This window comes from Amphiprion ocellaris, chromosome 18 (genome assembly GCF_022539595.1).
Source record: "Amphiprion ocellaris isolate individual 3 ecotype Okinawa chromosome 18, ASM2253959v1, whole genome shotgun sequence".
NCBI lineage: Eukaryota > Metazoa > Chordata > Actinopteri > Pomacentridae > Amphiprion > Amphiprion ocellaris.
The window spans coordinates 19,487,457-19,509,128 of record NC_072783.1 but is presented as its reverse complement, the minus strand read 5'-3'; the positions used below and the strand labels follow the sequence as shown (position 1 = coordinate 19,509,128).

General features: G+C 39.7%; 2 protein-coding genes across 3 annotated transcripts in view; one reads left to right on the top strand and one right to left on the bottom strand.

Annotated features, from left to right (window-relative positions):
- The window catches only part of uts2r2 (urotensin-2 receptor 2), a 28,327-nt gene extending 27,093 nt beyond the window's left edge, over window positions 1-1,234 (top strand). For both annotated transcript variants that reach the window (XM_023273391.3, XM_023273392.3), the window contains exon 9: window positions 372-1,234. In XM_023273391.3, the coding sequence (XP_023129159.1) occupies window positions 372-508 (137 nt within the window). In that variant the 3' untranslated portion in view covers window positions 509-1,234. The remainder of the gene's footprint in view (window positions 1-371) is intronic.
- LOC111570567 (urotensin-2 receptor) lies at window positions 423-14,241 on the bottom strand. Its single transcript, XM_023273410.3, has 2 exons — window positions 12,713-14,241; window positions 423-559 (listed from the first exon to the last, which is right to left on the bottom strand). The coding sequence occupies exon 1, from the start codon at window positions 13,847-13,849 to the stop codon at window positions 12,767-12,769; it is 1,083 nt and encodes a 360-aa protein (XP_023129178.1). The 5' UTR covers window positions 13,850-14,241; the 3' UTR covers window positions 423-559; window positions 12,713-12,766.
- Window positions 14,242-21,672: the final 7,431 nt, after the last annotated feature.

Below are 21,672 nucleotides of genomic sequence, written 5' to 3'. Positions count from 1 at the left end.
GCCAACTGGTTCCCGCGCAAAATTTATTTTAATGACGTAAACGTCGTACGTCGAAATGATGGAACAAGCGTTTCTTAATAAATTTATGGGAGATGGCGACATAACCACGAAACACCGTAAGTCGAGGACGTCGTAAACTGAGGACCTACTGTAATCTGTCAGGCTGATTATCGGTCTATCCCTACTTAACAGATAGTCACATGACTAGTCTTCTCTCACCTCCACAGCTCTGAGAACTACTTCCTGACTCCAGATGTGTATGTAGCAAACACTATGCTCATGTTAGTCTACTCATCTCGGTCTGAGAAAGACAATAAAATGTTGAAATGCTCCTTTAAGTCAAGAGTCCTTCTCATTGCTTCTTTGCACAGGACGAGTCTCGTTCTTCTCTTCTGGCTCGGAGAACCTCCACCGGGTGGAGAAGGTGACATGGGGGACGCGCTACGCCATCACCGTGTCCTTCACCTGCGACCCTGCACATGGCATCTCTGACCCCGCCCTGCCCTGAGGCATCCACTGGATGATGGATAACACCGCTGGCCACTGGCTCGGACAAGCCCTGCAGCAAAGAGAGGGATCAGAAGGGAAGGACAAGGGGAAAGACGAGGAAACTGTGAGATTTTATACACAGGTTTTACTGGTATACTCTAGCTGCACAGTCACTATCTGTCATTTTTATTTTCAGGTCTTGACTTACTTCCCCTTACTGAATGTGCAGCAGAAAAAAAAATCCACATGTGGGCTCCCTCTCTTATGTAGAGGTGTTTTCCTTGTTGTTACCACCCCGTTTGTTTCTATCCAGTTTTCTACAGCGGTTTGTTTTTTCTTTCTCCATCTTAATCGCTGGTATTAGGGGTCTGTGGATTCCCCACAGGTTTCCACAAGCTGCTCTCCTTGATCATTCAGGTGACAGCTTGAGAACAAAGTGTTTTTCTGCTGAAACAGACTTAAAGAGGCTAAAGTGGGATTGTGTTTCTTCTGCTTGTTTCTGTATGTTTTTCTTTTTAAGGAGAGCTGTCGATTCCTTGAAGAACAGATACAAATCTGGTGAAACTCTCACTGAATCAAGCGTTCATCACCAAATCTCCCACTCATGTTCGCTCCCCAGACTATGACCCAGGAGGTATTTTTGTCTCAGAAGGATCCACTCCCCGTTCAAGAGAATAATGGCTCTTTCTAGTTTACTTCTGTGAGGTCGGTGAGGATGGTTTGAAGTAAAATGCTGACCTGAAAAGTCCTTGCTTCTTTGTCTCCTTTTAGCACTCAAAGTTATTGGTTTTCCTCCATCAGCCCAGCACACTTGAGTATTAACGGTTTTTATTAAATCAACAATTATTCACATGTACACCTCAATTGATTGCTGCTAGCATCTTGCATGTACTTCCCTTGTGAGCCAGACACTTGAGGAATTGCTTGACTGATCAAACACTACTGTGTGATGGAGAAGTCATCGTCCTTGCCTTTCTTATTTTCCACACAGCTGCTCACAACCATCCACTGTCTCCATTCTCATTTCCTCTGTATAGATTCTTAAATTTGATTTCAGAATCCATCATTTTATATATTTTTAACAATCCAGTCAGTTTTTTCAATCTTAACCTTTATAATCCTTTTAACTGAATGTTATCATTAGTTTGTCTTGTATTAATTAACAGCATTTTCTTGTTTCTTGTTTTCTTGTTGAAGGTGGGATCAAAAATAAAATAACATAAGTGAAAAGCAAAATTGGCTCCAGCAATGATAATTAAAAAATCTGTTTATTCTTAGGATTTTGATTACTTTTTGCGGCATGCAGGCATTTTCCTGTGATCAAAACAAAACTAAATAAGCTGTTTGCTCCTTGTGACAAAGAGCTCCACTTATAATTAAAGCCAAGTAATTGTTTAGTGAATGCAGAGATTTTTATTGGGCTCTTCAATCCACGACAATGGTTTTCTACATTGTCTCTATCATCAGTCTTTTTAATACACCAGTAGCTATTTACACATGCACCGTATATGCAAACCATGCCACTGTTTTTGCGTGTTTTCTTTTAATTATATGTTTTTTGGGGGGGTTTTGGCACTGGTGGCTCTGGCATATTCTTAGCTCATAAACTTAAACAAGCTGGCAAATGTTCTTAACTACACCTTGTTTCTCTACACCTTTTGAACAACAATATTGACTCTTTCTCTCTCTTTTTTTAAGTTCTGTGTGAGTTGCTACCAACATCTGTTAAATGTTCAAAATCTAATTGCTAGCTAGACTGGGAATGAACCTACATTTATAATGTTTTTTATTATGAAAAATGGATGCATTTTGCAGCTAGAAATAAGGTTGTTGAAAGCTGTAGACTTGGGTGATACTTGCCACTGAATCAGCCACATTGTAGTTAATAAATGAATTATTATCAAAAAAAAATTGAATTACATGTCTTCAATTCTATATTGCCACTCGCATTCACTGATTGATTACACTAAGCAAGTTCTAAGATTTTGTTAGCTGTAATGCAAAGGTTAGCAGAAATGCAAGTGTACGTTATTTGTAGTTATGGACCAGAGGAGAATGACCTGTGCTTCTATCATAATTTCTCCACTTACTTCCAGCACTTGGAGAGAACAAAACATTGTGTACTGAATTCACATCTACTGCACATGCACTGACAACTATGATGCCTACGGTACAGTATTGCTCTTCCAGCTCCTCGGGGACCGTTGTCACTTTCATTACTGATGAGAGAAGCATAGCAGTAGGCCTGCATGTGCAGGAGCACTGTGTGGGAGGAATGCCAGTTTCGATGAAACAAGGATGGTGCTGGGTATAAAGAAAAATTCCAACACAGTGTATAGGTCTGGTGCGACAAGGTCATCCATTGCTGTCGTGTGGCAGCACATTCTTCAAAGTTTTAATCTTCTCAGATAGTGTCATTAGCTTGTACTTTGCCCATCAAAGGAGTCATTAAATCTCCTTTAACCTTGTCACTGAAAAGAAGCACCCAATCATGTTGGATGGCTCCTGTGACATATGGAGGTTAGAGGACTTTAACCTACAGTTAAGTTGCAAATTATTCATACCTTGCCAAATTTTGATTTATAGAGAATTTTTTTGTTTGTTTCTTCTGGCTGGAAATGACATAAGTGGCAAAGGACAGCAAGTCATTGTGTTAGAGCCTTTGAAATGATAAATTTCAACTATTACTGTGTTCATTTTTTGTTTACATTAAAGAAGTGGTGTCCTTCATGGTTGGCATCCAGAGAGACCACCCTTGGGCTCTGTCTACACTGAGATATTGATACCAGAACTACTCAGATTTATCAGGGTGTCCTTGATAGTGATCCCAAGATGCTTCTGGCCTCTCACACTACCATTGTTGCCCTTGCAGGGGTCACTTTTGGTTTTCTACCATTCCCTTTGAATTTTTCAGTGTGGCACTCCTTGTACTTTTTCATGATGCGTTGCACTGTGGCCACTAACACTTGAAAACAATTGGATATGACTAAATAGCCTCTCTCCCTCTTGTGAGCATAAGCTCTCAGTGATGGACCATAATATCAAGCTCACGAAGCTCTTTGGTTTTAGCCACGCCTTACACTTGACTAGTAATTGATGAGAGAACTACTTCATCAGCTGTTATCAGTTCTAGTGTATTAGAATGCTCTGGAACATAGTAGAAATTAATGCCAAATTAAAGGGCATTTTTATTAAATATGTAAACAAATTAAAAAGAACAGCACCGAAATTGTTAGAATTTGTCATTAACATCTCAAGCACAATGCCATGTTTTGTCTCTTGTTTATGTCCTTTCCAGCTGCTAGAAGAAACTTATTCAGCACCCTTCAACACCATCAGTATCAGTTACTGTTTCTTTATTGTAGACCCAACTGTTCATGCAATCTAGCAAATTGGACTAAGTTCAGCTAAAGATTTCAGTGCTGTAAACTGCTCTCATGATGACTCAGTTGCATTTCACCATTCACTAAATTACCATCTATAGTTAGGTTTACATTACATTATTATCAGTAGGACCAGCTGCACTTTCTCCTCTAAATTCTTGGCAATTTTTGGAATCATTTCAGACAAAAGTCATTCCTTGCAAGCAAATGTCAGTTTTGTTAGCATAACTGACATCAGAATAATTTATTTAGCTAGCAAGCTAGTTCAGCCAACAATAATCCAACAAGCTGGTTAAAACCAAAGCTGCACAGTAGCTTGGTGGTTAGCGCGTTTGCCTTGCAGCTAGAAGATCCTCGGTTTGCATCATGGCCTTCCTGGGATTTTTCTGTATGAAGTTTGCATGTGCACCCTCTGCATGCATGGGTTTTCTCTGGGTTCCCTGAATTCCTCCCACAGCCTAAAAACATGCTGAGGTTAATTGGTGATTCTAAATTGTCTGTAGGTGCGATTGTTGGTTTGTATATGTAGCCCTGTGATAGACTGGTGACCTGTCCAGGGTATCCCTTGCCTTCGCTCTAAGTCAGCTGGGATAGACTCCGGCCCCCCTGTGACCCTAATGACGATTAAGTGATGGAGAGATAATTTATGGATAAAACCAGCGAACCTTTTCATATTTCTAAGTAAAGGTGTTTTAAAACAACACTCCATGGAAGGTACTTATATACTGTATGCACTTTAAGGCAATATATGCAAAAAGATTGATGACAGAGCTACAGGTCACAGGCAAAAAGTCAACTTTCCTAATAATTTTCCTAATAATCCACAAAAGACCTGGACATAAAGAATTGTTGCAGTGGTATTTTATTGCAGGAGGGAAGTGTGGCTGTGCTTGCTAAGTCACTGTCATTACCCTAAACTCTGTGCAACACATTGGCTTTGGCTTTAAAGTAACGCTGGATAAGTACTGAGAATCAAGAAGTTCTGTTACTGCACTATAAAAAGCAAAAAACAAGTCTGATATAAATTTGGTGGTAATCGCCTGAAAAAGTAGCCTTCTTGTGCTACGATACACTGCTCCCAGTGCTCCTGCTACGCTTTGAATGCTTTGACAGTGTTGTGGGCAGTTTCAAAGTGGATCTCAAGTTTTCGCAGTGAACAAACATCACATTTTGACATCATGTTGAGGACCATTACTAGAGTTGGATCTACGGATACAATCTAGAGAAGAAACAGCAGTTGTCTGTGGAAGAGCTTGTAGACTCCACGACTGAAGAATCATCGGGTTAGGAGCACATCAAGAGCATGCTTGTTGTTTTCTTGAACATTTACAGGGATGTTTACTGTGAATTCATCCCACAGAGTTGGACTGTCATACAGAGTTCTACAGTAACATCCTGAAGTATCTCAGAGAACATTTGGTGTGAACGGGCTGAACTGTGGCACATGGGAACATGTACCCACTCACAGAGTGTTGAAAAGTGTTTTGCAGCATCACAATCATTGCTCTTCACCCAGCCTACTCACCAGATTTGATTCCCTGCAACTTCTTTCCACCAAAAGGATCACCACTTTAAGACAGTGGAGGAGATCCAGGGTACATTGCAGATGGTGCCTGACGTACTTCTAAGTGTCCCAAATGTAGTAGGAGCTCTGGGAGCGGTGAATCACTGCACAAGAAGACTACGCCGAATGGGATGTCAGGCAAATTTTAGTCAGATCGAGTTTTTGCTTTTTATAGTGCAATCTCAAAAGTTTTAGATCACACAAGTTGGACAAGTCAGTTGGATATGCTAAGGTTTGTAGCTTACATTGGAGTACATAAATGCACTGTCATATCAATTCTTTACAGCTTACATTCCCTTTTCTGTAATACTTTTGGATTTGGAAAGGCTAAAAACATCCATCATTTCTGTAAATACAATGTTTTTCTCTTACCACGAGCCCAAGCACCACTGCTCCAGCATCCGTTTAGTTACAGCTGTTAAGCTGCCAGCTACAATTCTACAGATTCATTTAGCAGATGCTTTTATACAAAGCGACGTACATGTGAGAGTCAATACAACTGTTTGGGGAAGGAGCTCACTGTAAATTCCCTGCTTTTGCTTGATTAAAAAATAAATGGATTTTACTGTCTAACAGCTCTATTATCCTGTAAGTCAGGCCAAAACTCTGCAGACATGGGTGTAACTGGAGCTCTAAATTAGCTGGTAAACTATCTTGAGTATGTGGTGCAGGCAGCTTTGGCACCCATAAGCAGTGGTACACTATCAATTAGGGCATTTGTAAAATAATCTGTTCAAATAATGCACTCATGATACCACATCTCACTCTCAACAGCCTCTATCATGATATGAGCTGTGTAATTAAGTGCACTGGTGTGACTGATTACCACCATTATTATCATTGGCTTGTGCCAACTGGCTCCATTACATGGCAGCGTCCACAGGGCCTAGTGAGGAGTCAGACTCTGCTGACTTGACTAATACCCACTTAATGAAACCCTTGGAAACGTCTGCTAATATAAGCAGTTCACACACAGCTGTAAACCTCTGTACGTTCACATAATATCTAATGCTCAATATATCATTCTAAAGCAAAATGACATGAGGATGGAACTCGAGGGCAAAGCTGTACTATCTGTCTTTAACAGTACAGAAATACAGCATCTTAAACTGTAAGAATACTGCTCAGATTGCTTGTGAAAAAAGTTATTTTACACAGAATAAGGTGGAGACTTTGATTTTAGATGAAGTGCAGAATCAGCTTTACTATGGTTAAAACTCAGATCTGAAAGCACAAGAGTGCTGTTCACTGGAAAGATTAAAAAAAACCAAACAAAATGTCCAGTTCTTGTTCAACAAAGGTGGTTTAACAGCCTCCTCTGGTTTGGATTTTAATAACATCTGAGAGCTTGACACACTTTGACAGCCTGTTCTGTCATTTAAAGGTCACTTCCTGAGCAGGATTTCCAAACAGAATGTCCGAATGCCTCCAAAAGTGAATACCTGAAGTGTAACTGAAAAAAAGTCTATTTTCTGCTATCTAGTTTAACACCCTTGTGTTCTTTGAAGACACAACCTGATTTCACTCGCAGATTCTTGTGTTAATTAAAGTCACAGCCTCATTACACATTAACATCAATATGTTAGTCACTCGGATTCCTGTCTCTCAACAATTCGATAATTTCCTGTGTGGCTCTAAAAGCTCTCTCAAGTCAAAGAAATTACCTCAGGAATGGGAGTGGCCAAAAAAAAAAAAAAATCCAACTACTGCAGCTTTTATGATATAATGAATCTAACTACAGACTGGTTAAAGGAGCATGTGTCATTTGAGGGAAATGGATTTTGTACAGTTTTGATTTACAGGTTTGTCTTCCCATAGTCAACACCTGGTGCAATATTAGCTCAGCATCATTCATATTCATCTGACTAATTTCTCTTTTGAGATTAAAGTAATATGTTGCAGGAAAACCAAAGGTGCCTCTCCAGATCAGCGATTAACAGATTTTCCAGACTGCAGGAAGGGAAACGAGTCCCTCATAAATTTCTCATGAATTTGAATGTAAGCTGATAAGTTCCACATGGACCCTATCGTATCTACAATTTGCATAATGTAAGTGCTGCAAAGCATTGTCAAACAATATGTGGCGATGGGAGGAAACAGAGGAGGAGGGGAGAGGCTGTTTTTCCATCTATCTGCGACTGTCTGTGTAGCACCAAGGGACTGGTGGCAATGAATTTATGCATGACTTTGGGACATTTGACATATGAACAAAAAAGTCAAAGTTTACCAAATTGTCCAATCCCACCTGAGACATTCGTTGGAAAATGTCACACCTCTAGATATCATTCAGATAATTTTCATAATTAGAGAAAATGTGACAAAGGACATTTCTCTGTCGCTGTGTGTTTAAGGAGCACAGCTGCCGTGTCCAGACATGCATAAAATTACCATCCATCTTGCTCTGTACACACAGTTTGTTTTCATGCCTCTGCCTGGTGAATCTAAAGCGCAGAGTGACTTTACAGGAGACGTTTATGTGAGCTGAAGATTTCAGTACATCAGATTAAAGTTAAAGAGCTTCCTTTCAGTGCTTGCAGCTGATTTAATTAAAGAGTTAAGAACTCTCCATAAAACATGAGGCATGTTTATGCAGCTCTCATTAAGAAATCTGCCCACCGACACCTTCTTCACTCAGTACTTCTAAAATCAACGCTGCGTGGATGCAGATCAGGTGATCAGCTATTTAACTGTATGAACACAACACAAACACAAAGGTGTAAGAAAGTTTCCTCATTCAGGCCACAGTTCAGTGTGGTAAACAGAGCGTCCATAGCTCAGTTTGAAGTGCTCAGACTGAGCAGTGGGTGTTTTTGGCATGGAATTTATGAAGTGTGTTTGCCTATGTGGGTCGATGCAAGCAAATTTAGTGGAAGTAATTTGGCATGCAGGTGGATTTTTTTTCTCTTCTCCATCTTCCACCAGAGTCCAGATGTGTGTTCTGATCAGTTCCTCAGAGCTCAGCTCAGTCCACAGTGAAGCACCCATCCGGCTCCACTCACCCTGGGACTGCTGTGGAAATGGATTATTCTGGGCTTCAGTCAGTGATGCTATGGTACATACAAACCAAACTTCTTACACAGGATCATCCATGTCTAAAGTTGACCCTTAAAAGTCCCTGGTTCACTGCATGTTAGTTGATTACGGTCATTTGATAATTTGGCAGTTTGTTAGGGCATTTGCATATTACCACTTCAGGGCCTTGAATTATCTCCTAAATCTGATTCTTGTGGAGTGTTTTTTCCCCCAAAATGTTATTATTGCCTTTATTAGAGACTTGGAAGTAGAGAGTTGGTGAATGATATGGAGCAAACAACTCTGGCCAGACTGGAACCAAGTTCACTGCAGTTCATTATCGGCAGTTCATTAACTCCAAAACTCCAGCAAAGGAATGAAACCTAACTGGGGACTTTAAAGCGGCACGGTACACTGTGTACCTTCCATTCTCATGATTGGATTAAACTCCCCACTGATGCCCTCAAATACATCTCTGTTTATTTTTCCCTCAATGTCCTAGAAACCAACCAGAACCAGAGAGAACTGAAATTATTAACCAGTCAACAGCAAACAGTTTTCATATGTGATTAATTTATATGCGAAAAATGGCAGAAATTGCAGGTCACTAACTGTGAGTTCTACCAAAAAAAATAAAAGACGTTTGAATACGTTCGTCTTAGCTTCAGGGAATATGATTTTCATGAACAAGAAAACAACCATTCAAACAATTATTTAACAAAATAGCTGTCCGATGTTTTGATGATGATTAAAACAATTTCAGGTCATTGCATTCCAGTTCTTCTGTGATGGAATGATATAAGAATGGTCCTAATAATTACATATTATATTATTATATTATATTATATTCTCCTAACCCTGCCCCATCAAACAATAGCAAGAAAATTTACACACACACACACACACACACACACACACACACACACACACACACACATATATATAAATAATATATATAAATAATATATATAATGTAGAATTCTGAATATATGGAATGAAACTGAATATATTGAATGAAAGTCTGAATATATGGAATGAAACTGAATATATAATGAAAGTCTGAATATATGAATGAAAGTCGGAATATATTGAATGAAAGTTGGAATATATGGAATGAAAGTCGGAATATATTGAATGAAAGTCGGAATATATTGGATGAAAGTCGGAATATATTGAATGAAAGTCGGAATGTATAGAATGAAAGTCGGAATATATATAATGTTCAGACTTTCATTCCATATATTCAGAGTTTCATTCCATATATTCAGATTTTCATTCAATATATTCAGTTTCATTCAATATAATCAGAGTTTCATTCAATATATTCAATTTCATTCAATATATTCAGAGTTTCATTCAATATATTCAGATTTTCATTCCATATATTCAGAGTTTCATTCAATATATTCAGAGTTTCATTACATATTCACAGTTTCATTCAATATATTCCGACTTTTTTTCCTACCGAGCCCCAGAAGGGACATGTCGGTATGGCGAAACGACAATGGAGGACAATCACCTGTACGAGAGTTTTATTGAGTTTTATTTTGTAATCAGCCTAAAATACAAAGACATTCAAGCAGTGCGATGCATGAGGAGTCTGCCATGCAGACCAGCGATCCTGATCCTGGTAAGTTTTATTTCTCCAACACCCTGCTGTTAGCCCGCTATGAATACACCAGCTACAGTAGTCCCACATTAATATTATGAAGGCTACACCAGCTAACGTGGTAGGACACAGCATCAGTGATCAGAGGTTGGTGTTGAACTGTTGTTTGCTAACCAGTTAACCGCCGCTAAGATAACAATTATGAAACAATTCCTTATAAAACCTGAGAAAAGGAGCAGCAGTATTTCCTAACAAGACCTGCATTCAAAACCTCTCACGTTGTTACACAACGACCCATTAATTATATTACTGAACTATATGGTAATCATTGAAATTTCTCTTGAAGAACCAATGAACTCTTTGTGAGCACATTCTAATTTATGTGTTATGTTTTGTGTCAGTAATGCAAGTCTATAAAACAAATGATTCAAATGATCAAACTAACACAATGAAGTAAAGAGTACTGGTAATCTGCAGCTATTTTTATCATTTCAAGGTAAAATGCTGATTGTTCTTGAGGTTTCAACTTTGCAGATGTGGAAATTCAAAGCATTGATTTCCTTTACTCAGATTTTTTTGGGTGGTTTTCAGTTGTGCCTCAAAGCAAGGCATTTAGCACTGTTGGAAATTATTACAGGTATTTTTGTAACACTTTCTAACATCGTATGGACAAAGCAATAATTAATCAGTTAATGGAGAAAATGATTTGTAATACAGATGCTATCAACAGCATGTCTTGTTCATTTTATTTAGTTGTCGGCCTTGGATGATGAGGTCCAGTTACCAGGATCACTACTCTGCAGCTCACTGATCCCATCCTGCAGCTCATCCATGCCGTCCTCCTCTCAACAGCCCAAATCAAGTAAGATCTGTTTAGACTATGCAAACATGAACATGATCAATATGTTAACTTTCGGCCCATCCTAAAATCACAAAACATTTACTTTAACTGTGTTTATGAATATAGAAATTAATTACTAACAACTAATACCTTTTTGGGTATTTTGGGTACCTTATATATATATATATATATATATATATATATATATATATAAAAATAAAAAAAAACCCGAGATGTTTATTAACCCTTTAATTGCCATATCATTTTGTTTATGATATACTATTTTGTATCAAATTTGATCCATTGGGCGGTTTTGGCAACTTTTTGCTCACAACAATCAAAAGCAAACTCGACTTGCTCCAGTTTACTAATTAGCATCAAGAGAGCTGACGCACTTCATAACAATATATATATATATATATATATATAAAATATAGTAAAGCTATTACGATTTCAGAGGAATTGTTGTTGTAAAAATACTCAAAATGCATTTGAAGATGGCATTTCCTTTAAGTGAATTAAGTCATCAAAATAGTGTGTGTTTGTATTTTCATAGGTAAAATGTGGATTACATTACAAAAATGTTACATGACGATTCAAGAAAAAAGCATGTTAAAAACCTGGAGTATCAAATTTAACACAGTTTAACACAAGTTAATTGAAATATAAACAATGAATTACTTATTTTTAAAAATGAGTAACACTTTCGATCTTATTTTTACCGTTACTTCTTGAAAATTAGCAATGATTTTCCTGAAAAAAAATGTTGATTTCATGAGAGTAGCCATTTTGAAAATGGGAAAAATACGACTTCATCTGCCTGTTGTGGAATGATAATCCACAAGGAGGTAGAACACATGTATCAAGTTATATAGAGCAGTTTTTTTTAAGAAACTATTTATCATGTTGATGAGATAGAGGTCTCACAAACTCATGTATCAAATAAGGTTCTCCTAAAATGGTACAAATTTCCAATTAAATTATTTGAACCCAATTAACATGGAGTAAATCTGCAGCCCAGCTGGATATATCCTGTACAGTGTGTGGTCATGGACGGAGAAATGTACTAAGGGTTACGTTTTGGCTCCTACTAAAATTATGTATCTATTTGTCATTTATTGTGGATATTTTAATTAAACCCAAACTTGCTAGACCATGTAAGAAGTTGTTAACATACAGTTATTGTAATGAGGAGTCTCTATAAATAGGCAGCAGTCAAGTTTATGTTTTAAATTGTGCACTAGTGGTGCATGTTAACGCATGAACTGACCACAAAACAACTGCCACAGTCAGCCTGAGGCCTTCTGAGCAGTCGTTTGGTTTGAAATGCAGCCTTGTAAACAGGTGAGGAGTCAGTGGGAGGACAGGTCCCTCAGCAGGTTAATCCTGCCATAGGAACATGAAAAAAAAATTAATTTATGTCACACAGTGTTGCATAATGCTTTCTCGATAAAATACTGCAATTTTTCACTGCAGCCTTGTTTTAAACACAGCTCTGTAAGGATCAGTGGCTCCACCGAGGCTGAGGATATGAAGGAGCAGCAGAGGGAAGTGTCAGAGTGCTAATGGGGCTCAGTGGGACCAAAACGGACAGGCATGCATGGATCAACACTAAGACTACAAAAAGCGTCTTGTGAACAGAGAGCAGTGATCCTGGAAAATAATCCTCACTAAAAAAAAAAAGAAAGAAAAAAAACAAAAAACGGACGGTGATTAAATAGCACTTTCAGTTAACTTTGGTCACCAAGGCGCACATTTTACGCACGGCGTTAGAGCGGCCTGTGCGTAATGGAGAGGTCAGACCCCTAACCTACCTGTTGCGGTTCTGTCTCCAGAAGCTGTCTCCTCTTTTACACTCGACTTGCGAGTCACTTCAGTGTCCCCATGACCAGAGTCTCAGAGTTGAACTCGAACTGATTGCTGGAGGACGCGGACTTCCCCCAGGAGTAGAGGCTGGGCGGCCGCTGCTTAAAGGAGGACGTGTACCTGTAGAAGCTCCTGTGCCTGTTCTTCAGGTACTCCCTGTAGTTCTTGGTGAGCAGCGTGTACAGGAAGGGGTTAATGCAGCTGTTGCTGTATGTGAGACTCGCCACCAGGTAGTTGATGCAGGTGTGTGTCTGCGAGGCCAGACTCAGCGGCTTGGTGTGGTACAGAGGCAGCAGCTGCCAGATCCAGAACGGCAGGAAACACGCCCAGAACACCAATACGATGGTGAAAATCATGATCAGCACTTTCTGTTTAGGTGACCTCTTCCCGCCTTTGCTGATCACAGAGTTTCGCTGGGATTCTAAGTAAGTGCGAGCCAGCTTGACGTACAGGTAGCCGATAATGAGCCCCGGTGCCATGATGCTGGTGCCAAACAGGACAGTCACGTATATTTTGTAAGCCAGGGGCGCCCATGTGGGTGCGCACATCCTTTTAACACCCCCGTCCGGAGTGTTCTTAGTGGTCTGGGCGACCATAATCATCATGGGCACAGTGAGCACCAGAGACAGCAGCCACACTCCCCACGCCAGAGCTTTGCGGTAACTCTTGGAGCGCCTCACCGTGTCCAGCGGCTTGGTCACGGCCAGGTAGCGCTCCGTGCACATGACAGTGAGGGTGAAGATGCTGGCGTGCATGGTGAGGAGGTCCAGGCTGAGCAGGATGCGGCAGCCGACATCCCCGAAGTACCAGTCCTTTAGGAAGTAAGTGGACACCACGAAGGGGATAGTGGAGAGGTAGAGAAGGTCCGCCAGAGCCAGGTTGATGATGGAGATGTACATAGAAGTGGCGAAGCGGATGGAGTGACACATCACCACCAGCGTGTACACGTTTCCCGACACTCCGATTATGTAGACAACAGAGAGAAGCGTCCCGAAAGTGGAGGTGATAACGAGTTCATGATCCACAGTCCCGGAGCCGCCGACCCGCGGCGGACTCGTGTTTAAATTCAGAGTCTTGTTATTCATGGCGCGCAGTGCTGATCTCCAGCCCTGGTGTTTTTGTTTGGCTCCGAGCTCTTTGGCGGCGCTGGAGAAGTTTGGAAAGAGGCTCACCGGCACAGGTTGTGTCTCGCTTATCCGCCTCTCCGCTGCTCTTTGCTCCTGACGTCAGCACAGTAACACCGAAGATCTTATATCAAAAATATAAAAGACGAGTCGTGGATGCAGCTGTAAACATAGTTCGAATGGAAGAAATGAGATTCATGAGAGCGAGGGAGGGAAAAGAAAGGAGAGGAGGATTTTCTGGACTCTGACAGATGTTTTTACGCAAAGATGAGTGATTTTTTTTTTTTTTTAAATTAAAACTTTACTCAGCACTGAGTGCGCACCTGCTGCAAACAGCAGCAGTAAACCAATTACAATTAGCTATAAAACTTGCCACAAATCGATCATTTTACGCACGGATTTACTGGAGTAATAATCGTAAATCATCCCTTTTTAAAACCTGTCCTGGGTTCATTTCAATGTGCCGTTTTCCTGCCGCGTATGGCACTGATCAGAACAAATCGAAGCAGCACAGATCATTAACCTCTTCTGTTGCTCACACGCTGAACTAGGACCAGATTCAATTTATGTCCTTTTCTGCCCTGCTTCTTCAAGGTTATCGTGACATTAATAAACACTTTCATGATTGTCATGGAGATATGGAGCAAGTTCATCTCAAATTATAGAGATTTAGAAAAGTCAGGCAAGAATTTAATAGTTGCTCAAAAGCTGCAGTTTCTTATGCAGGTTTACGAATGCTGCAGCTTCAAACAGCTCATTTAAGGCTCTCCTCTTACGCAAATAAAACAACTTTGTCATGAGATAATTATTTCTGAAGCATCCAGTCCTCCAGTTAGGAAGACGCATGTTCTTTTTCCTGTCTCTCAAAATTAAATATCACTTTTATTTTCCTTTTTTCCTCTTCAGTTTCATACTTCTCTCTGGCAGCTTTTCTTGTTTTCCCAAATCAATGAGTATGTTCTGGGCCAGCAGCATGAGCCAATAATCTTCCACAGACTGTGTAGGTGTCCTCAGACTCATCCATCTATGGGTGATTGAACTCGAGACCAGCTATGATACTGTACCATCCATCCTCAAAGCTAAAAAAGACTCCCCAAGCAGCACTGGAGCCAGAAATATAACAGTCATTAGTGGGGCCATGTTAGACTGTAAGTGCTGAGGGAAAGGCAAGGAGGGATAAGAGAGGTGGCAGTTAATACAGTGACAATCAATGTAGCTTCTGTAATGTCGGCTCTCCTCCTTCTCACGTAGAAATACACACATCCCAGACAAAGGACTGAATCAGATGCCACATGATGTGATTTCCAGCATAAAATTGAACCCCCTCCCTGTGCTGAGACTCCAGGTACATCGCAGGAACACTTGCACTTCCTTCCATCTCACGTCAGTCTGTATGTTTCAGGCAGATTCTGTCAAGATGATATCAATCAGAGAAACCTGAATCTAAAAGGCACATTGTGGGAAAACAGAAAAAATGTCAGTCTGGCCCTGCCTCATATTACATCACACTGTTGTCGCCACTTGTCCTTCAAATGGTGCTGATGAGATGAGGGCAGAGCCTTTGTGACGAGCACAATGCAGTGTGAGTTTGGATGTGACGTGAATTTTGAAAGGCCGTTGTTAGAGGCACTGCAAAGCTGGGTAACTGTCAAAGTATGGAATATGCAGAGGTCCGAGGGACATATATATGAGTCATTTTAACCCTTAGATGCACGAATGATTGGAGCCTACACTCTTTCATAAGTGGTTAAAAAATGACCTGCACAAGAATCAGCGTGTTTTTATGCAATTTTTTTTGTCATTTTGGTGAAGATTAATCATTTGTATTATTGTTTGTATTATATTTGTGTCCACACAAGAATGATTTCATGTTTGAAATATGAAATCATTTGTTTATTTTTCACTTTGTAACAGATTTTGAACATTTTAAATTTGGGGGCCTTTCTACAGCTGGAACATGAAATAATGCAAGTTTTCATTACAAAAATATTGCAAGAAAATAACCTCACGGTCATTATTTTTGACCCACTTGTGCATCTAAGGGTTAAAGGTGCCTTGTTAGTTTTTAAAAAAAAAAAAAAAAATTAAAAATCAACATTTTTGGAGGAGCCTTTTCTACAGCTGGAACATGAAATAATGCAACTTTTCATTAGAAAAATATTGCAAGAAAATAACCCCACGGTCATCATTTTTGACCCACTTATGCATCTAAGGGTAAAAGGTGCCTTGTTAGGTTTTTTTTAAAATTAAAAATCAACATTTGTGTTTACTTACAGATTTAATAACCGATATTTGCTGAGTCTATTCATGACTGCCAATAAATGTGTGGAGTGAAAGTCTTTTCTGATGAAATGTGATAAAATGTACTTTAAAACTGCTCGCAAAATTCAGAATAACATTCGATTTAAAGTGACTCTGCTAAATATGAACATAGTCACTGATAGTGATGAATCTACAGGTTCAGCTCATTGTTTCAGTGAATGAACCCCAACTTTACTGTTTGGATTCAGTCTCACGGCTCTCATCAACCCTGTTAGCAGAAAATGCTCCAATAGAAAATCTACAGTAGACCATCAAAACGGCAAATGGACAAAGTTAGCAACAATGTGAACACATAGAGCACATAGCTGATAATATAGCAGCTCAAGAGCCAGATATTCTCAGAAGGAGTTGGTGGAGACCAAAAACAGAGCTAAAAGAAGCGTGACTACTGCAATTACATTTGTTAGGTGACCAGAAACATGACTCTAAAGGAATTCAAATGTTGATCTGTGTCTTCTGGCAGTGTAAAAAGACAACTGTTTATTGATTCTCTTCTTGCTGTGATACCAGGTTTCTTGGCAGGTTACCACTACCAGCTGTCATGCAGTATATTGCATTAAATTGTTGGAAGGAACGTGTAATGTGCCATCTGGACATGCATGCTGTACATGCTCGTGCAAGTGCATCATGTGTGGACCTGTTCATGAAAATATCCTTCTGTAGCCTAGCAAGTTGTCAAAAATAGCCCGATTCCATATTTCTGAACAGTATGCACATCTTTTGATTTTCCTTTGTACTCGCTCATGATTCTTTCCCAGCTGGTACCAAAACTGTGATGACTGGACAGAATTGGTGCAGCTGCAGTGCATGGGTTGCCGTAAATCGACTTAAGGAACGTTCAGGCAGAAATTTAGGCCCCAGTGCAAGTTGAAAATGATTTAATATAATTTGAGTAAAAAGACAAATAATAAGAAAAAAATAGACTACTGAACAGCTAGATGAATACATTTACCAGATTTCATCATGCGAAGAAAAAGTAAAATGGAGACTGCTCGCTTGCTCCTGTGTAGAAAGGGCAAAAATAACATGAAAAGCACTCAGAGAGCACAGCACTCCGCCAAGGCTGCTCAGTTGTATCGTTTCTGATGGATGAAATCTTGGAAAACTATGTGGGAAAAATCACAGCATCATAGAATATGGCCATTTAATATAGATGTACCCACAAACAAAATATCCTTTCCTGAGCACAGGTTTGCTATGCATTTGTACATTATTTACGGATACCGGATTGCGTGACCTAAATATGTAGTGGGTGGCGGGAATTGATGAGACTCAGAAAGACCCCCACAATTAAATCAATTGTTCCTTGTATCATTTCTGATGGATAAGTCACGAAAAGTCTGCAATGGTCGATATTTAGTAGGATCACAATCATGTGATCATCAGCAGGCAGCTGACGTAGTGTTCACTTATTGTCATAGTTACAGTTACGTCATAATGCTATCTCGCAATGATGAAAGAAATCTTTAACAAATCCGTGGATCCAGACTATAAGCCACATCACTGCCGAAATCTAATCAGTGAGGAACATATTCCAAAGCAGTTTTCCCCATGTGCTGTGAGTTGAGATCAACTTTGTCGAAGAAGTAAATGCAAAAACACATGACAAATTTCTCCCTTAATTCCCAAATGAGCACATTTCCCAAAATGCCCATCTATTTATTGAAGATCGGAGTTAAATAGCTGCATATTAACCCACAGATGTGTTGTCTTTTCATGACCCGAAAACCCAGAATTGCCTACCTTGTGCTCTTCCTGTGACACCGTACATGCAGAGAAAACAGGATAGAAAGTCAGTCTTATTGTGACATTATTCAAATCCCTTGTGTTACATTAAATCTTCATTTCCTGCCAAAAAAGGACAAACCCCATATGAACTTTAGCGAGTTTTCAGTATTACTACAAGGTTGAACCCTCCTTGACCTTGAAATCAAGTCGGGAAGCTAAATTACTGAGTTTCTTGCTTCTTGCAGGAGACATGCACTGATTTGTGTCTAACTGCAATCAGCACAAGAAGAGATGTCAGCATCCTGATATAAACTGGACCTGAAACACCCACCACCTCTTCCTGAAACATGCTGTACACACTCAAGGCCTCTTTGTCTTTGTGCCACTTTAACCTGTTCATGAGCGCTGCTGGAGATCACTATAGAAACACACAGAGTCAACATGAACCAAGAATAAACAGGAAAAGAGGCACACATGCAGTTTCTCTGGGATAATGTAACTCTGACGTTACGTAACGAGGGAATCCAAGAAACCCGACTTCACACTGCAAGTTTGTATGAGCCACAAATATACAGCAAATCCTCTTTTCCGGACACGGAGAATGCACAGCACCAGTTGCAGAGTAATCCCAGAACAAAAGGGAGCTCAGTGGGAAGAAAAGTCAGTTTAACTAATGAGGAGTCTGCACATCTATATACTCTGTGTTTATCTGGATATCAAGAACCTCCTAGATAATGTATCAAACACCTCATCTCATTTAAATCCATGGCAGGTGCTGCTAAATACAGAGTGAGTCTTGCATTATCAAGCAGCTAATGTTTCTCTTTCTGTCCAATTCAGAAGAAGAAGCAAAAGTGGTATCAGTTACTGTTCGTTTCTACAGCATCCATCAGTCAGCTGCTAATGAGATTGCGATGAATATGAATTATTTCCCTTCCTTCGCGGACGACTTGCAGAATGTTTTACCTCTTGCATAAGACTTCTCAAGCTTTGAGTGCCTGAAAATAGAGCTTGGCCTTTGCTGCACGAAGCCATCTCTGTACATTCTGTGTGCAGAAAAACCCTTGTCTTCTCACACTATTCAATCATGCATATAGAAATGACATCTTTTTTCCTCTTTCTTCACCAGAAAAATAGCACATTTGTCTACTTACGCTGTTCTCCCATCACTTTCTCCCTCCAGTCTTCTTCTCCTGCTGCCTCCCACTCTTCTTTTGGCCCTCCTTTTTCCATATTAGTGAACCTCATTCCATTCAAATTCGACTTAATGTGTATTTAGTCATCTGTACATTGAACCCATTCATGGGAAAAGTAAATACACGTTATCTCTGACACACTGTTTAAAATGCAATACTTGGTCCAAATTTGTTAGGCTGTGGGATCTGCTGTATTTTAATTCGGCATACTTTCTGTGCAGCAGGGTCATGCTCATGAAATAACCTCATCTGCATTACAACACAGCCCTTAGCTGCAGCACCCCCTATGGAGTGTTCCCTTCTTTGACAAAAATTTAAAGTACCTGAACCATTAAATTGTAGAGAATCTAACCAGCCTAACAGCGTCTTTAAAAAGTCAGTTTTTTTCTGTTTATGTGCAGTGTTGATCCACCTTGAAACAGTTTAAAGAGGTTGTAGGTGATCAATTCATTTGATCATTTAACAAGCATCCACATATTGGTTATTGGACAAATTGACAAACTGACCTGAGACCAGTGGAAATAAATTGAGTATCTATGCAGCGTCATTAAACTGACTGCAGTTGGCCGTGGTTTGACTTAAGCCTTGGGTTTAATCTCAGCTCCTCGAAGCCCCAGAAGACCTCTAATCCCTGAATGACTACCCATATATGTAATTTTAGTTGTCATTTGTAATGGCTGGTTTCCGATGGAAGAACAATCAGCCCAATCAGAGCTTTGTAAGAAGATGGCTCCTCTACCAGCACCAGAAAATGACAACAGAGGTCCTGCCAAGTACACTACCTTTCAAAGTTTGGGGTTACTTACAAATGTCCTTTTTCAATGAAGATAACATTAAATTAATCAGAAATACAATGTAGACATAGTTAATGTGGTAAATGACTATTCTAGCTGGAAACGGCTAATTTGTAATGGAATATCTACATAGGGGCACAGAGGCCCATTTTCAGCAACCATCGTTTCTGTGTTCTAATGCTACATTGTGTTAGCTAATGGCGTTGAAAGGCTAAATGATGATTAGAAAACCCTTGTGCAATTATGTTAGCACATGAATAAAAGTGTGAGTTTTCATGGAGAACATGAAAATGGGTGACCCCAAACTTTTGAACAGTAGTGTATATCAGTTGCAATTATTGGATATTGGCTTTTCTTGATCACCAATAATCAGCATTGGTATTTACAAACCATATAGGTCAGTCTCTACATGAAATTTCTTGGATGACCCCAAACAGAAGAACAGCAGCGTAAACCCTGACATGCGTGAATGAGATTGACTGAGCTGCACAGGTTTCAAGTAAACTGACTTAGGATGTATCCAAACAGCCCACAAAAGCAACTTTCAGCCTAGTATGACTACAAAGAATAGAATGACGCAATAGGCTTGAACAGATGCAAATTTGCTTTAGACAGTGGGAGTTTAGGTCAAAAGGTGTTCATGCATATTAAAACAGTTTATAAGGTCACATTTGCTCTAATGTTTTGCTGAATTCCAAGCTTTGGGTTTATAGGAAGCGCTTTGCTGGTACTAGCATGGTGCATCAAATCCTGCAAAACCACAACTCGTCATTTTTCTTTCTCTTTTTTTATAAATGTCTAGGATATAATGTTTGTTTTCTTTTGGCGTCAGAGTCATGTCAATCCCCTCATCTTACTCCAGGCAAAAAACTGAATTAAAGTATTTCCAAAAGAGCATTTCTAGTTGTAAAGTACCTGTGAAAAACCTGACTTAACATGATACTGTCAGTGTTTCTGTCTTTTTGTTGATGACAGCTTTGCATACTAAAAGAACTAACTTTGGACTAACGTATCCTTACACAGATTCTCTGCTCACTTTACTGAGTTTGCTGAACTTCGTGATCGCATTCTTGCACCTCCAGCTATTTTTGATGCTGCCCATCTTGCTTCTGTCCATCATGATGGCCTCCTCATTGGTTCATTCCACAGCTTTCGTTTCACTCTAACTCTTTATCTACTTTCCTCCTTCTCAGCTTCTTGACTGTCCTGCCTTTTCAACACACCATTTCAGTACTTCTTTCTCTCGTTTGGTTCCCATTGCTGGACTTAATTGAACTTGCGCAGGTGCAGATCAATGCAGGGGGACTGAAACTGCTGATTCCAGTGCTTCTTAGTTCCTTGATGTACTCTTTGCTTCTTCAGCGCAAGTACTTTTTTGCTAAAACTGCTCTGCCTGTGTCCATTCCCATATGGTGGGAGAAAAGTTGAGTTCCACACTAAATTTTACTTTAACTGCAGAATTCACTTACATTTACTGCCTCATGTCCAAATTTAGTGTCAATTTATACATGTAAATACAGAATAATGCCAAATACCCCCTGATTTTTAGTCAGAGATTAGTTTGGGTACACCATATTGGTTTACCTACACTTGGCCAAAGGTTCTGGATACACAAAGAAACACATTCTGAGTCCCTGGGACCTCACAAATTGCTTGTGTGACATTAAGGTGTGGATTCCCAGTTCACCATGCTGGTCATCAGACATGATGAAGACTTTTGAATAAATTGTGAAATGTGCACAAA

What these genes read in the sequence shown, in the direction of transcription:
- LOC111570567 (XM_023273410.3), bottom strand. Translation starts at nt 13,849, where the DNA reads ATGAATAACAAGACTCTGAATTTAAACACGAGTCCGCCGCGGGTCGGC.